The sequence below is a fragment of the Pseudomyrmex gracilis genome, unplaced genomic scaffold (assembly GCF_002006095.1).
Source record: "Pseudomyrmex gracilis isolate BER0280 unplaced genomic scaffold, ASM200609v1 scaffold_17, whole genome shotgun sequence".
NCBI classification, from domain to species: Eukaryota; Metazoa; Arthropoda; class Insecta; order Hymenoptera; family Formicidae; genus Pseudomyrmex; species Pseudomyrmex gracilis.
Window position 1 is genome coordinate 1308243 of NW_018020601.1, and position 15485 is coordinate 1323727.

At 34.3% G+C, this 15485-nt stretch overlaps 5 protein-coding genes across 14 annotated transcripts; 1 reads left to right on the plus strand and 4 right to left on the minus strand.

Annotated features, from left to right (window-relative positions):
- Nucleotides 1-217: 217 nt before the first annotated feature.
- LOC109864082 (acyl-CoA-binding domain-containing protein 6) lies at nucleotides 218-1130 on the minus strand. Its single transcript, XM_020444946.1, has one exon. It carries the CDS (start codon nucleotides 1032-1034, stop codon nucleotides 327-329), a length of 708 nt encoding a protein of 235 aa, XP_020300535.1. The 5' UTR covers nucleotides 1035-1130; the 3' UTR covers nucleotides 218-326.
- A 181-nt stretch (nucleotides 1131-1311) lies between these two features.
- LOC109864081 (methyltransferase-like protein 23) lies at nucleotides 1312-4118 on the minus strand. 3 transcript variants are annotated; one of them, XM_020444944.1, is made up of 2 exons: nucleotides 3367-4118; nucleotides 1312-1943 (listed from the first exon to the last, which is right to left on the minus strand). In XM_020444944.1, the coding sequence occupies exons 1-2, from the start codon at nucleotides 3640-3642 to the stop codon at nucleotides 1359-1361; spliced, it is 861 nt and encodes a 286-aa protein (XP_020300533.1). In that variant the 5' UTR covers nucleotides 3643-4118; the 3' UTR covers nucleotides 1312-1358. The 3 variants fall into 3 exon arrangements, 2 of the variants coding, with proteins under 2 accessions (XP_020300533.1, XP_020300534.1); XM_020444945.1 differs by having other exon boundaries at nucleotides 3463-4113; XR_002251404.1 differs by having other exon boundaries at nucleotides 1854-1943; nucleotides 3308-3554.
- Nucleotides 4119-4806: 688 nt separating this feature from the next.
- On the minus strand, nucleotides 4807-6189 carry LOC109864151 (basic helix-loop-helix transcription factor scleraxis-like). The gene is made up of 2 exons (XM_020445093.1): nucleotides 5835-6189; nucleotides 4807-5522 (listed from the first exon to the last, which is right to left on the minus strand). Exons 1-2 carry the CDS (start codon nucleotides 6119-6121, stop codon nucleotides 5276-5278), a joined length of 534 nt encoding a protein of 177 aa, XP_020300682.1. The 5' UTR covers nucleotides 6122-6189; the 3' UTR covers nucleotides 4807-5275.
- Nucleotides 6190-7579: 1390 nt separating this feature from the next.
- On the plus strand, nucleotides 7580-10907 carry LOC109864141 (glycerol kinase-like). Of its 2 annotated transcripts, XM_020445071.1 has the most exons (10): nucleotides 7580-8018; nucleotides 8261-8519; nucleotides 8623-8840; nucleotides 8922-9134; nucleotides 9213-9323; nucleotides 9405-9664; nucleotides 9768-9973; nucleotides 10057-10200; nucleotides 10326-10403; nucleotides 10527-10907. In XM_020445071.1, exons 1-10 carry the CDS (start codon nucleotides 7938-7940, stop codon nucleotides 10619-10621), a joined length of 1665 nt encoding a protein of 554 aa, XP_020300660.1. In that variant the 5' UTR covers nucleotides 7580-7937; the 3' UTR covers nucleotides 10622-10907. The 2 variants fall into 2 exon arrangements, with proteins under 2 accessions (XP_020300660.1, XP_020300661.1); XM_020445072.1 differs by lacking the exons at nucleotides 10326-10403; nucleotides 10527-10907 and having other exon boundaries at nucleotides 10053-10143.
- Nucleotides 10908-10915: 8 nt separating this feature from the next.
- On the minus strand, nucleotides 10916-14341 carry LOC109864142 (testis-specific serine/threonine-protein kinase 3-like). 7 transcript variants are annotated; one of them, XM_020445075.1, is made up of 8 exons: nucleotides 14160-14341; nucleotides 13842-14033; nucleotides 13595-13764; nucleotides 13302-13451; nucleotides 12660-12933; nucleotides 11190-11363; nucleotides 11024-11099; nucleotides 10916-10937 (listed from the first exon to the last, which is right to left on the minus strand). In XM_020445075.1, exons 2-7 carry the CDS (start codon nucleotides 14007-14009, stop codon nucleotides 11028-11030), a joined length of 1008 nt encoding a protein of 335 aa, XP_020300664.1. In that variant the 5' UTR covers nucleotides 14010-14033; nucleotides 14160-14341; the 3' UTR covers nucleotides 10916-10937; nucleotides 11024-11027. The 7 variants fall into 7 exon arrangements, with proteins under 7 accessions (XP_020300664.1, XP_020300665.1, XP_020300663.1 ...); XM_020445076.1 differs by having other exon boundaries at nucleotides 10922-11099; nucleotides 13908-14033; XM_020445074.1 differs by having other exon boundaries at nucleotides 10922-11099.
- Nucleotides 14342-15485: the final 1144 nt, after the last annotated feature.

The window sequence follows — 15485 nt, forward strand, 5'->3', positions numbered from 1 at the left end:
TGTATGGAAAAAACTATCATTATGTAATAATTGGTATCATTCGTAAGATTAATTAAGCAGTGTATGAATGACAAAAATTTAGCCAATGAAAAATGTTGCATTTATCCAAGGTGTGCTTAGGCTGTGAATGTAATGAACTATTAGAAGAGTTATTTATATATATAAATAAAGATTTACTCTATTAGAGATGAATGGATTAAATCGTGATTTCCACACATAAATCGTCGAACACAGTTTTATTCATATTTATTAATGTTTACGTTATAACAATTGTAGTAATAGAACATGCGTGCGCATGTGTGCACGCCGAGTGTACATCGTTTTTGTTAAAATAGAGCTACCAGTTGCTCGTCGGCAATATCTTTGGGTGTCATACCATCGTTATCCGCAATAGACTGAGCTCCGATCGAAAGCAAATACTCGACCGCTTTTGCATGACCGCAACTTGCTGCGTAGTGAAGAGGTGTTTGACCGTCCCGATCTTGAGAATTTACGTTCGCGCCATTGCCGATCAAGTATTCCATTATTCCGACGTGACCCCGATCCGCTGCCCAATGCAGGGGTAACAAGCCATCTTCGTCCAACGTGTTGACAAGTGTGAGATCGTTGTTCAACAATTCTCGCACCTTCTCCTCGTTACCCTCCTTGATCCAGTCCAGAAATGTCTTGTCCGCATCCGTCAGTTCTTCATCTGTTTTTGGTAACTTGCTAACAGATGTCCATCCCGGAGTTTCGGTTTTTGCTTCTTCCTCCCAAGATGGATTAAGCTTGGTGATGGCTTGCACGTAGTTTGTCATTGCGATTTTTCGGCTCATGTCTCCGAGATTCTTCCATGCCTCCCACTTATGCTTGGCTTGCACTTGATACCAGTTGGGTCGAGGAATGTCACATGGACCTACGGTGGCTTGTTTATACAGAGCGTAATATCCAAGCAGTTGCTTCGTATCTAATTCGAACGCCACTGTTTGCAGATACTTGGCTGCTAGGTCAAACATTTCTTCAAGATCCGTGTCAGTCATATCGTTCTCAGCCATTGTATAGTAAAAGTTATAATGTCTTCAGTTAATCTTGCTCGAATTTTCTTGCTCGAACGGATACGCTTAATTTTTTTCCCTCAAGAGTGTGTTTTTGGCTCAGTACTTTAGATACATGATTCGTCTTTAAAAAAGTTATATTTCCGTAACGCTGATGGATACCTGTTTGTTTATCAAATGATACAAAAGAATCTTGCACATGACCGAATCGAGAAAAATACAGGGCGAGTTCGTGACGACTCACTGTCCAGGGAATATTCGTGACTTGGAGTATGTGTTTTGCGTAAACAGCACCAGCCATGACAGTTAAAGATTGACCAGCTTTTATTCTATCCGTTGTATATCGAGTAGATGTATCGTGTGATCCTGCATCAAGTCATAAACATCAATATTGGAACTCGCATCTAGATCGTTCAATGCTATATGTATGCACGAAAGTCCCCACTTATTCAATAAGTGCTCTATAGACCAATCTGCACTACGCTCTTGATACGTACACAAGAACTTTGCACGTGGATTTCTCTCTAATAGAAAGGCTACAATAACCACTATATCCTCAAATATCTCGGGCTCGTAGAAACAATCTGAGCCAATGATCAAGTCCAATTGCCCAAGCGTGAATAAACTGGACAAAAAGAATCCCCAGGTAATGCCAACAACACGAACGCGATCTGTGACTCCGTTCAATTCGCAACACCGTTTTATATGCTGTAGAGTTTTCGGTTGACTCGCTGAATCACTTAGAGTTACAACAGCCCCGCATTTACTGGCGAGAATCCCAGGTAGCGAAGTGCCAGCGCCAATTTCCAAAATCCGTTTGCCGGCTAGATTCTCTCTCTGCTCCCAAAGATACCAGGCGAGCACAGGTGCACAAGGCCAGGTATAAAAACTATAATTAGCCTCCAGTAACTGCAATTAATAATATGAAATTTTGCTTCTCTCCAATTTTGAGTTAAGCTCTGTGCACAACAGACAAAATATTAGAAATAAGAATAAATATTAAATATTAGAAATAAGAAAATAAAATCATTTCTTTACAAAACAAGAAAATAAAATAAATTAATGCATCATAAATTAAAAAATAAGAATAAAAATTTAAAACAATGTGGAATAATTAATCTATTCAGTTCTTTTGTTTAATGTGTAACATTATTTCAAAATCTTTCATCCAGTATTTAATATTTACTCCTATTCCTATAATATTTTCTCTATTGTGCGCAGGCCTTTATATAATAACAATAACAATAATAGCTGTTTGCACAATTACATATAACTTATATGATATTGACATTGACTATATAAGATATGGACTGCTAGTAGCCAACTTCACTCTGGTACAAAACTATATCAAATATATGTGCAACTTGGGCTCCGCACCAGAGATGCCAAATCGTGCAGGATAGCATCGAGAGTATCGAAGCGAGGTATCCCTACCTCCTCGAAGTTCTCGTACGCATACAAGCGAGAACAGCACACAAATTAATTTAAAATATTGCGAAAAATACTCCTCAGCCAGGAGTCGAACCTGGAATCTCCGGCTTTCCGGGCCGTCGCCTTCCCTGTTAGGCTACCGAGGCACTTGAAGTTTGTCTCGCAATATTCTGTACATCTATTAAAGATGTTCCGATACTGCAATACCACCCTTTCGACAGCGTGAATTTAACAATATTCATTGATTAGTTTAAAGACTTAGAGCCCGAGATGGTTATCGGTTTGTTGCTACTTTTTTATGTTCTTTTTATTTGTGTTATAAGCGTGTGGGTAAAGCTTCGCCTCTCCTCTTGCACTCCTCTCCACTTCCGAAAAAACCACGTATACACTTTCGACATAAAGCAACATTTAATCGACATGTAATGAAGAAATAAGAAAAAAAATAAAGAAACGACTTCCGATTAAATGTCGTTTCATCTCGAAAGTGGTTGTTTCAAGGGAAATACAGGAGGGTAAAGTCTCCCATGATTACACGCTTACATACCAACATAAAAAACATAAACTAGTCTTTGTGAGAAACTTTAAATTGCCATAATATAATATCTCCTAAATCATAGCCATCCTTCACCAAATTTTTGTACACAAAAAATAGACTTTTATAAAAATGTATTTATCTGTGAAAAAAAATGTACTTATTATATATTATAAATAATTTCTCTCTCCCTGTCAGTACGACTTGTCCTACAACATATCTAAAGCGCAATGAAATCGGTGAAGTGTGACCTAAAATGCATATTAACCGAAAAACAAAACAAAACTGTGCAGCGCGCAAAAAAACTTACTAATTGTTGCAGGACTTATCGCTTTGTGACGACATTTGTCGAACAAGAAGCGACCTAACCTTAAACAGCACGTAACACCGGTAGCTTGCATTTGATAAAAATTGCTCGATCATCGAGTATGTGTCTTCATGTTTTCTTGCAACTTCTTTTCTCACCTCAGGAATGAGGATTTCCAAACGTTCCTTGTTATCGTCTTTTGTGTCGTCTGGTGCTCTCTGTGACGTGAAAATAAATTTTTTCACTTTCTCGTTCACAGTACGATCTCCATCGGACATTAGGGCGCGTCTAGATGGTACACTCGTGTCGTGCGTAATTCTTTCTTCTAGACCAGGCATCACTGACTCATCATCCGCTATTCGCACCTAGACCGCGGTCCAGTAGTCTCGCAGTCTGAGTGTAAGGAGACTGCGAGCATGGAGGTCCTGAGTTCCAATCCGCTCAACACCTTAAGATTTTTTCAGGCCGATTTTTTTCAATCCAATTGATCGATTAAAAAGGTAAACTGAATTAAGCCTCTCCAACAATTATGTCGAGTGTAATCTCAAATTCATTTTCCTCCCAAAAACGGTCTCAGTCACGTCATTTGAGCACGAGCCCGACACAGATGAAGACGCCCACTGTGAAAGACGGCCGTATACCGAATAGTAATAATAAAAAAAAAACTCAGAGAGAAGACTAAGGGCCGGGGTTGTGTTCCACCTTCCGATAAATCTCAGCTTATTCGACAAGTTATTGTCTATAGAAGAGGAACTTAACTAGCAAATCTCCCACTGTTTTTTCTATTTCTACATACTTATCTGTTAGATACAACTTACGGTACCGAGAGTGCTATAGGTCTGTTCTTTTTACCTGAACTTGCTACACTAGTTCAGAGTTTATCTTTTTTCTTCCAATGGGGAGTGAAAAAGATGAACTTTGAACTAGTGCGATCAGTTCAGGTAAAAAGAACAGACCTTATGTAGGCTGTATTTCAAAATTCACTGCCAGCGCTAAATATCTATAGTTTGCGTCACATATATTATACAATTTTAGCACTGGCAGCGTGCTAGCAGCAATTCTGGAACACAGCTGTAATTTATCTTTTGGTTTCTGATCATTTAACAGGACTGCGTTCACTAACATTACCCTAGTTGAAATTTCATGGAACTAGAGTGGAGATGTAGGCTGGAGAAATATTAGATTAATTTGTTTATTTGCAATTGATTTATTTTCATAAATCTTCTAATCAGAGTTATTTATTATAAATTTTCTATTCTGATTTTTCGATCTGCATCACCATTATTATCCATTACTTTCTGGCTACAGTAAAACAGTGCACAATCATATCACTTCGTAAAATCGACATTCTCTTATTTTCTAACGTTTACTATAAAGTTATAAAATAGTATAAAAATATTAAGAACATTTTACAAGTTATTAAAATCTTTTTACATACATACATATATATACATGCGTACAAACATACGACATATATGTAATATATATCATTTTTTAACAGTATATACACTATTTGTTATATACATGCTAATTCTAATTTAAAAAATTAAGAATATATTAGAATATTTACAAACAAATGTTTATGTCGCAGTTGTTGGGACAAAAACGTTATTTTATTACTTATAATTCAGAATTTCTTGTAAAAAATTAGAATTATTAAAATTCCAAAATTGTGATATTATTAACTAAAACAAGGTATGTATAACTAACTTTGACACTGATAAAAGTGCGCAGAAGTTTTAACGCATATATCACCTTAAAAATACAAAAACGTACAATTATTTATTTTTTAATGTACGCTAAAGCCATTTATATACGCAGTTATAATTACAAATACGGGCATACACACGAGTATATATGCCTGTTGTTATTAAAATACAGGATTGTTTTTTAGCAAAAGAAAGTTTCAGGAAATATACACAGTAATATATATATATATATATCGGGGAAAGAGAGAGAGTATATATAGTTTCAACTACAACTTACATATTTTTTGTGCGTAGCCAAACAAAAAGTGCAAACTTGTGGCCTTGTTGTACAAACATTACCGTTCTCTAGAAGACGCGAACAAGGTTGATCCGCAACACCTGCGATAAGTATAGCATCCAAATGACTAATGTAACTGCTGGCTAACTTCAAGGTCTCTATTTTTGACAGCTTCCGGTTAGCCGGCTCGGTTGGAATAAGGGTTCTCAGTGTGCTAAAAGCTGTATTCACGCTGCGGAATGAAAAATAAATTTCTTTAGTTATGCATCTTCATTTCGAACACTACTGTATGTCATATATATTTCTTCAGTTATTTTATTTCTGTTAAAAAAAATAAAATTATTTTGCAAATAAACTGTCCAAAAAAGTGTTATATGCATAAAAATGCGCACTAATTTAAATTATTTTTTCACGTAACGTAAAATTGATATTTTGTATCCTTAAGTAAAGACGATTTTTGTATCATGCACAATCGTATTTCTACGCGTCTTTTTTTAGATAACTTAATGAAAATGTAAAACTGCAAACGCAATTAGCTCTTCACCTATGAGTGCGATCCCTTTCCCGAGCATTTGCTTGATATCTCTGTCTTATCGGCTGTTCCTTGTCGTGCGCTGCCATCCTATAAACTTTGGAATAGGCACTTTGCCAGCCGTTCACAACGATGACGTCTTCATCAATGAGCAGTTGACTCGCAACAGTCTTTTCCCGTTCCCTCGAAATATGAAATTTCTTCATCTCTGGTCTGATGTCACGCGTCTTTCCTTGCTTGCTCACCGCCCTTCTCCCTCTTTTCATTGGCCAAGTCTGACACACATGTGACCCGCACATGTGAGGGATCAAGAACGAACGAAAATCACATCTTTTCCCTTTCCCATTTTTCTTCAGCTTTTTTTCTTGTCAATCTTATTGTGATATACTAAAATGTAACAAACAAAACGGAGAAAATCACAGATGTAAATTATTATTATAACTATAAAATAAAATACTTTAAACAAAAATATATTCGCCTCTTAAACGGGATAGCAAAATAAATTATATAATCGAGTCATTTTAATTAAATATTGTTATCGAGTCATTTTCAATATTTTTCGAATTTTAGAATTAAAAATTTATGCTGCTTATAATTTGCACTTTAATATTATAATGTATATATGTACTTATATTAATTACTATAATTTGTACTTTTATAACGTATGTATGTACTTATAATAGTTGATCTGGAATTAACGCCCACAACATGACTCAGTTTTCTTTTTTATTAGAATAGTAAGTGCATGCGCATAATACACACATATAAAGATATATCTCACGTAAAGTAGTTGGCAGCTGCGTTTCGCATTAAGCTTAATAAAAACGTCAATGGCGGTAGTGACAAAGTGAAAGAATAGGACAGAGGAAACAAATTTCATCTGTAAAACTAATTAACATCTCGTTTTTGTACAGGATATTTCTATTCGCCTGCGCGCGGACAAAAGTTTATGATTTTACTTGTTTTTATCAAAATTATGCTAAAATATACTATAACAAGAGGATGGCAAAAACTGTGAAATTGAGCCATAGTTCATTCGAAGGTAGAGGTAGAGGGTGCAAAAAATATAAAAAGGTTTAAATGCATAGGCCTTAGTTTCTAAGAAATTTACACGCAAAGTTAGACATTCGACCACCTGTACGATTAAGTACTATAAATAGATTGTAAGTTTTGTCATCTGTGGCGGAAGCGAGGCTTCATAGTATCAACTTTTCTGTTTTTAATAATAATAACGACTATATTTATCACCTTAATTACTTTTTATTATTCTTTGTTTTTTGTAATAAAATAATAATTATATAATAAATTATATATAATAAAAAAAATAACGAGAATTTGTATACTTATTTATGTTTATTTATGTTTTTATTTATTATAAAGTTCGGACCACGAAGTAAGAATAAGGAGACTTAACTGCACAGATTGAAAGTGGCTATGAAAAATGTTCCTCATAGAGAGCCAGGTAAATGCTAAAAAGAGAATAACTTGGAACATTTCATCGCCATCTGGAAATTGTAAATGACAGATGATGAGAAAAGATTGTAAAGGAAACATGAAAGAGAAAAACATGAAATGTATAAAATTAAAATAAATAAACCGTCGTCACGGACGACGATTCTTGCTTGTGTGCGTGCTCTACCGCTTCGATACTCTCTTCGATATATTTTTCTGTTTCAATTGTGGGCACTTCTTATAGAAGAGAATAACAGAGAACACGGAGTGGGGGAGCCACAGTTGAGAAAGAATATGGCTGCGTTCGGAGAGCACGCTATCAACGTCATTCTATCTTTGTTTTACATCTAATGAGCAATAAAGATAAAATGATGCAACAGCGCTGATAGCGCGCTCCCCGAACGCAGCCATAGTGAAATTACAAAAGTGAGCGAATTTACTAAAATATCTATGATCTTATTGGTCAACAACTAGTAAATTTGCTCACTTTTGTAATTTTCACTACATTGCATGGATACACAATCGACTCCCTGAGCCGCGGGATTCTTGTATATGCGATATCCAGTTGTGTATAGAAATCAGTGAACATATTTTGCGTGAAATAGAAATTGCAGTGCACACGACTGTGTTAAGTGAGGTCAGTTGAAGTGTTCGATTGCTCAAATGAACAAAAATGAGTCAATGAACAGATACGGGCCTCTCGTCGGTGCAATCGACGAAGGCACGAGCAGCGCCAGATTTCTGGTACGAATGGTTTTTTTGTACAATGTCAATACAGCGATAATTTATAATTTTGAACTCTCATTACGGAATGTTACATGTAATCAGAAATTAAAAAATGGTTGCTGCATAAAGGTTGTTGATGCTATCAATAAATTGTTTCTCTATAAATTCTTTATTAATAAAAATGTATCTTATTTTATCTTTTTTGTGGTCTATGAAATTTCAATACATAATTCTGTTTTTGTTTTACATTACTAATACAGGTTTTTGCAACAAATACAGCAGAAGTCTTGACATATCATCAAATCTCAATATCAAGGACTTCTCCGCAAGAAGGATGGGTTGAACAAGATCCTTTAGAAATATTGAAAGCTGTTAAAGAATGTCTTAAGCAAACTGTATTTAATTTGAGGCAGCTGAGAATTGATCCAGCTGACATAGTTGCTATTGGTATAACAAATCAGAGAGAAACTACGGTTGTATGGGATTCCGTCACAGGAGAACCACTTTATAATGCCATAGGTATATAAATAATTTATAATATTATTACACAAATAAAATGCTGAAAAATTTTTGCCAATGTATATAATTTATTAAATGTGTGTATGATATTTATTTTTTGCAGTATGGATGGATATGAGAACTGCATCAATTGTGGATGAGATATTAAATGGAGTACGCAATAGAAATAAAAATTATTTGAAGCCACTTTGCGGCCTGCCAATCAGTCCATATTTTAGTGCATTAAAATTAAAATGGTTGCTAGAAAATGTATCTCAAGTTCAAGAAGCACTGGCTGCAAAGCGTCTTATGTTTGGCACCATTGACTCTTGGTTAATTTGGGTTTGTGCTCATGAAAAAACTCTATAAAAGATATGAGCATGTGCGCTTTGATAATTTCATGTATTTTATGTACTTAATTAGAATCTGACTGGAGGTGTTGCCGGTGGTGTTCACAGTACGGATGTTACAAATGCTTCACGAACAATGTTGATGAATATTGTGACTTTGAAATGGGATCCTACTTTGTTGTCATTTTTCAATATACCTGCTGAGATTTTGCCTCAAATAAGAAGCTCCTCTGAGATTTATGGTTACTTACAAGAAGAAGTGCTGCAAGGAGTTCCTATATCGGGAGTATGCTATTCTTGCACTTTTTATTCATTTGATAAGAGAAAATATTTGAATAAACTACAAGAATCTATGGCTTTATAGTGTTTAGGTGATCAACAATCAGCTTTAGTAGGTCAACTGTGTTTACAGCAAGGACAAGCAAAAAATACTTACGGCACTGGTTGTTTTCTTCTCTATAACACTGGCACAGCTGTAAAGGAAATTTTATTGCGTTATAACATTGATATGTGGAACAAGTTCACACAGATAAATGCAAATACATTGTTGTCGTAGATTGTGGATTCATCCCATGGCTTGTTAACGACGGTTGCTTATCAATTAGGAGCGCACACTGCTCCCGTATATGCCCTTGAAGGATCCATAGCTATGGCAGGTGCAGTTGTACAGTGGTTAAAGGATAATCTCGAATTATTGACTGATGTAAAAGACTGCGAAGCTATTGTTAAACAACTGTCGCCAGCAAACAATCGTGTTATCTTTGTACCAGCGTTCACCGGATTGTACGCTCCATATTGGAGGAAGGATGCGCGAAGGTTGCCAATTAAATTTTGTCATTTACAATAAAAACATTTTGTTACTTGCATAGCAGCAAGTGTATGTAAATTTTTTTTGCGCATTAATTATTTCTTGTTTCAGCGTTATATGCGGTCTGAGTGAAGATACCAATAGCGCTCATCTTATCAAGGCTGCACTGCAATCGGTATGCTTTCAGACGAGAGATATTCTCGAAGCTATGAAAAAAGATACCGGTTTGAAACTGAAAACGTTATTAGTCGACGGTGCGATGTCAAACAATGATACATTGATGCAGATGCAAGCCGATATTAGTGGAATTCCAGTAGGTAAGTACAATTATATCAAATGTCGAATGAAATGCGCATTTACAAAATTGATATTTATAAGCGTACGCGATTTTATAAGAAAGTTAGGCCGATGTTCAGCGAAACTACTGCATTTGGAGTTGCGATTGCCGCAGCAAGCGCAAAGGAAATACATAAATGGGGACATGTGAAGATTGAAGAGTGTGCTCCTCCTTGTGAGAGTTTTCTTCCGTCAATAAGCGAGAATGGTGATTATCACACAATGTTATAATTATTATTATAGAGATTAAAAAAAATTGTATTATAATATATTTTATTAATATACATATAGTTTAAAATATTAAGGACTAACTGTGTAAAATATTTATTTCAGAAAGTGATATTTTGTACTCCAAGTGGAAAATGGCTATCGATAAGAGTTTAGGATGGGAGCCGTTACCAGAAATAAATGGTATCAATATATATATATATGTATATATATATATATGTACACACACACACAAACACACACACACACACACACACCAAAATGATTATATTGTGATTTCTATATTTTAAAATATTTTTATTACAGAAGGTACAAAGGATGTACATAAAGTGACTGCAGGTGGTGTATTTATTATTAGCACTATAATATTGCTTATGGTTGCTAAGTACAGATCTGTTTGAGGCTTGTAGATGTTTTGTGCAATATCGTGCATTGCATTTAAATTTCCACTCAATAAACAATGCAAATGATTATTGTTACAAATGCGATAAAGAAATCACTTTATCTATATAAACATTTATGAAGTAAAAGAAAGAGTCAAGAATAAAAGTGCCATAACATTAAAAAAGATGTGTTAAGGCTATTTTATGTTTATGAAAACTAGATATATATTTATTGTAACTTATATATTTACCGTTTATGGAGGTTTCTTTTACTGTCTCAATATTTTTATGACGTTTCTTATTTGCAATAACTTTGCAATATTACGTGAGGTATCTGTAAAGTTTGTATTTTCAAGTTTAAATCAAAATTTTTTCATTTCTGTATTATTTTTGACGGTATCGTATCTTTCGGTTTCTTACTCTCTCAAAACACAGAACTAATTGATACATGTTTATCAAGCTTTTTGTCTTTATTTATTGGCATTGAAGATATTTCCTGTAATAATATGTATGATTAAATTGTGAAAAAATTTATTATAAGATATACTATCTCATCTTCATATCGTTATTTGTATTAATTTCTTACAAGTTTTTCGCTAACGGACGTTTGAGCGACAACAGATGTCTCGAGCCAAACATCACTTCTTATGTTGCTGATACATAATCGTGCCGATTGCGGTACTAATATACGGGTAATAAGAGAACGGCACAATTGAGACACTTTTGGATGTTTAGGAAAGCTCACTTTGTTTTGGACTTGCTAGACAAAGTTGTTTCAAAGAACGAGACAACAATGTAGAAAATTATATGTAAAAAATGTCTCATAAAGAGGATCCTCAGAGCTGATACATCTGACATTTTATCTTTGGCAATTTCTAGCGAAAGAATTTTTACAGTCTCGTATCAAATTTCAGAGGTACCAGCTCTGAGGTTTTCCTTGTCAGCACGATGACATACAAGATAATTCAAAATACTCTTTTTTTTTTTATCCTTGCAAATACATAATTCCGACTAAATTCTAAAACAATTCTTTTTATCTTGTAAAGCTTTGTCTAAAACTTATTTTAAAAATTATTAATTGAAATAGCCCGGAAAAAAACGGATCAGATCTAATTTAACTCTATCGAGATACAAAAAAATGGAAAAAGATCTAAATTAAATAAAAAATTAGATCCAAATTAAATTTAAATATATATAAAGTAGATCTAAATAGATATAAGTAGATCTACAATATATAAATTTACACTTTTATTTATTGAATCTACTAAGATCTATCATATTAGATCACTTCAAATCTGTTCAGATCTGCTTAGATCTAAATAGATCTGAGTGAGTCTAATATAGTAGATCTAAAGTAGATCTAATAATAAATAAAAGTGTAAATTTACATAGATCTACTTGAATTTATTTAGATCTACTTTATATGTATTTCAATTTAATTTGGATCTAATTAAGTCTATTTTTCCATTATTTTTATCTCTTGTTAGATTTAAATTAGATCTAATCCATTTTTCCCGGGAGTCGCCTTACTTGTGGCAAGGCAACTATTTCTATTAATAAGAATTCTGTAAAAATAAATTTTAAAGGTTTTACATTATAAAAAGTTGTTTCGAATCATCTGTTTAACACACGATATAAATTAGAACATAATGTTTCCATATTTAGCAGATACTAAGCAGATATTCAATATCAGGCTGTTTTTGAACTGATAAAGTGATCTGAAATGTTTACAAAACGTCGGTATAAAAATAACACTAACCAAAACAGGTATTCTTACAACACATAGCGAAAAATTAAATATTACATTTTATCTTATTAATACAACGTTTCTCATTTTAATGGACAGTGAAATATTTTGAAAACAAATTTTGTCAATTGCTTCGTTTTCATGATATTTTTCATTGTTTCCATTAGAAAACTGTATGTACTTTTAAATGTACTATTTTTTTTACTAATTCGAATAAAATTGTAGTAAATATTTTTATCTTTGTAAAAAAGAAATCTGCAAAAATCTGCACATACGTTGAGTACACCGTCTTGGTATATACCTGGGTACCTTTAGTAGCTGCGCATGATTTGTGTCGTCAAATGGCAACCGGCCATAAACCATCGCGTAAAGTACTACGCCCATAGACCATACATCCGCAAGCTGTGGTTGATACGGAATGCCTCGCAGAATTTCGGGCGACGCATAAGCATAACTACCGCAGTAGGTCGTGCTGAAAAATCGCTCGTCATTTTTTGATTTCATCTGTCCTCGCGCAAATCCAAAATCCGACAGTTTGATATTAAAATAATAATCCATAAGTAAGTTTTCGCATTTTATGTCTCTGTAAGAGAAATTTTGAAAAAATAACTATTAACTCAGAGCTGCATTTCGATATTTATTACCAAAACTAAAAACCTATACGTCACATATATTATAGATTTCCAGTACTGGCAGTAAATATGAAAACGCGGCTCAAATCATCCAATGAAGTTTAACATAAATTTATGCGGCCGGTTAAGTTAACAGAAATTGAGTTAACTAACGCCCGTTTTCACCATCTTCAATTACCTTAATCGGTCGATTATTTCATTGGAATTGCCAGTCGCATTACTCGTTCAGCAGAATGGACCAATCACAACTGATACTCAATTGCCGATTAAGTTAATCGGAGACGACGAAAACGGGCGTTTGAAATTTGGAAAAATATACCTGTGCACTATATCACGCTTGTGACAATAATCGATGGCTTCCAAAAGCTGCCGGAACCATTTGCGACTACGTAGTTCATCAATATAGGTATCGCGACGTATGACGTCGAACAAACTACCGTTCTGTGCGTATTCCATAATAATGTATACTCTGCGAAAAATAAACTCAAAATAAACTAATATAAATGCATACACACACATCAAGAGTTTACTTTTACACGTTATATACTTTCGGTATATCTTTATATTTTTTGTAATAAATTGACGATAAGAGCTCTTGGAGGATAAACCAACCGATGAGTGGTTTCTATGGCCTGTAAGAAACAAATTAGATTCGGATGTTTCAATCCTTTGACAACTTCGATTTCGCGAGGTAAAAATTTCTTAAGATATTCTCCAGGTGCTTGAAATTTCGAGACTATTTTTATCGCTACTTGGCAATTGTGTCGATCGGAATCAGCAATCTAAAGGAATATTAATTAAGAAGAAAGATACTCGAACATATCGAAAAAAAGAGAGGAAGCACAATAGATAATTGTACTTTAACCGTAGCATACGATCCAGCTCCTATAGTCTTTCCGAGACGATAACCATGTGATTCAAGTACCGTAAGTTTTTTTTCCAATTTTTGACAGTGTTCTCTCTCGTCCGATTTCACGCCAGCCATTTGCTCGTTCGATGTGCACTTTATTAGTGGCAACGTCGCCATCTCCGGCGAATACGAGGCTTTCGACTACAAAAACATGTTTCAGTTGCAAAGTAAAAAATATGACCGATAAAAAAAATATTATATCGGTAGAAATCTCTTTATTTCGAAGATTAAATGTACGTTTGATTTGTATCACGCATTACTCTTTACCTCAATGTTTTCATATTAATACAAATACATTTTTCGCGAGAGAAACGGAGAGTTGAATTTTATTCATAGAATTGAACATACGCATATTGCTATTTGTTAAATATAAGATTTGAAAGTGATTTTGACATTAATAAACAAGAATTTTTAAGTTTAGGTTTTTAACACTCGGACAAACTATGACAACTGAAGTGTGAACAGTATCACCGATCGAAACTGTACAATCAACGATTCGCTGTTATTAAACGATCCAATCGCACTTACTCGTTTCACATGGCTTCCAGTTTTGTTCAAAAATTTTAGAAAATTTTGTCAAACGTCACAGACCGATAAACTATTTAGCTTCGCGCGTTTCGCATTGTTTAGTTTCTCTAAATCTAAAAGATTTTTCTGACAAATCGTAGACAATAAAAGTATCAGATTCAAACGTTTTAAATTATATTTTCGTTTTTTTTATTAATATATTTATTTTAAGTTTTTTTTTATTTTTTTATTTTTATTTTTATTTTTTGATTTTTTTCCCAAAACTCTACGCCATAGATTGCTGATTATGACGTATAAAATCATTTGCCAGATTCTTCTAAATCAAAGAAATTTCTCAAACAGTCTGTAGACCTGGCACGTATGTCGGAAGGGGTGGCGGAGCCGCCCCCCGCCAACAAACGCTACAAAAAAAATCTAAACTACGCAATTACCAATGGAATTAGCCCATAACCCAGAAGTTAGTACTTAACAGATTAGAAGAAAAGGACAATTGGTTTCTTAAAAAACACTTACTACATGGTTGAGTGTCGGATTGGTTGCAGGCACTCGGGAGTGAAGCGTTGAACACCAGTGTGGCTTCGGTGTCCCGGCTTTGGCACTCACGGCACTGACCTTTTCAAACTTTTTATTGTATTACGGCACTTTCTACCATTTAGAGTAGCGGCTGTCAACTGATTTTGGTTCTGAGAGTCCTTGCTTATATACTCTCAATAGAAGTAATAGGGGGGACGTGGATGGGAGGCGAGGTGTTTTGGGAAAGCGGAGCCAAAAAAAGTCATAGGCAAAAGTTCAAGTGGATTAGGGCCTAACCTATCCTAACTTAATTAGGTCCTAACCGAGAGTTAGTACCTAACCGATTAGATAAAGCTAGTCAGGGTTAGCCAAAAAATTTTTTCTTTAATAGTATGTAGGTCAGTATGTTTTCTACAGAAAATAATATTAAAGTAATTTCAGATTCGGATACAGTGGGGCACGATGATATTACATCTTTACTTCCGATTCGCGCAAACACAACAAAAAAAAGTTACGTTTCTTATCTTGAAAACTATTACCAATAGAAGATTG

Bases quoted from the DNA above. Each gene is read 5' to 3' on its own strand.
- LOC109864082 (XM_020444946.1), bottom strand. From the start codon at position 1,034: ATGGCTGAGAACGATATGACTGACACGGATCTTGAAGAAATGTTTGAC.
- LOC109864081 (XM_020444944.1), bottom strand. From the start codon at position 3,642: ATGCCTGGTCTAGAAGAAAGAATTACGCACGACACGAGTGTACCATCT. The intron at 1,944-3,366 runs GTTAGGTCGCTT...TATTAATTGCAG, and splicing joins GGTGTTACGTGCTGTTTAAG to TTACTGGAGGCTAATTATAG.
- LOC109864151 (XM_020445093.1), bottom strand. From the start codon at position 6,121: ATGTGCGGGTCACATGTGTGTCAGACTTGGCCAATGAAAAGAGGGAGA. The intron at 5,523-5,834 runs GTGAAGAGCTAA...TTCATTCCGCAG, and splicing joins GAAAGGGATCGCACTCATAG to CGTGAATACAGCTTTTAGCA.
- LOC109864141 (XM_020445071.1), top strand. From the start codon at position 7,938: ATGAACAAAAATGAGTCAATGAACAGATACGGGCCTCTCGTCGGTGCA. The intron at 8,841-8,921 runs GTTTGTGCTCAT...GTACTTAATTAG, and splicing joins TTGACTCTTGGTTAATTTGG to AATCTGACTGGAGGTGTTGC. The intron at 9,135-9,212 runs GTATGCTATTCT...ATGGCTTTATAG, and splicing joins AAGGAGTTCCTATATCGGGA to TGTTTAGGTGATCAACAATC.
- LOC109864142 (XM_020445075.1), bottom strand. From the start codon at position 14,009: ATGGCGACGTTGCCACTAATAAAGTGCACATCGAACGAGCAAATGGCT. The intron at 13,765-13,841 runs GTACAATTATCT...ATATTCCTTTAG, and splicing joins GATCGTATGCTACGGTTAAA to ATTGCTGATTCCGATCGACA. The intron at 13,452-13,594 runs GTTGGTTTATCC...TATTTTTCGCAG, and splicing joins GCCATAGAAACCACTCATCG to AGTATACATTATTATGGAAT.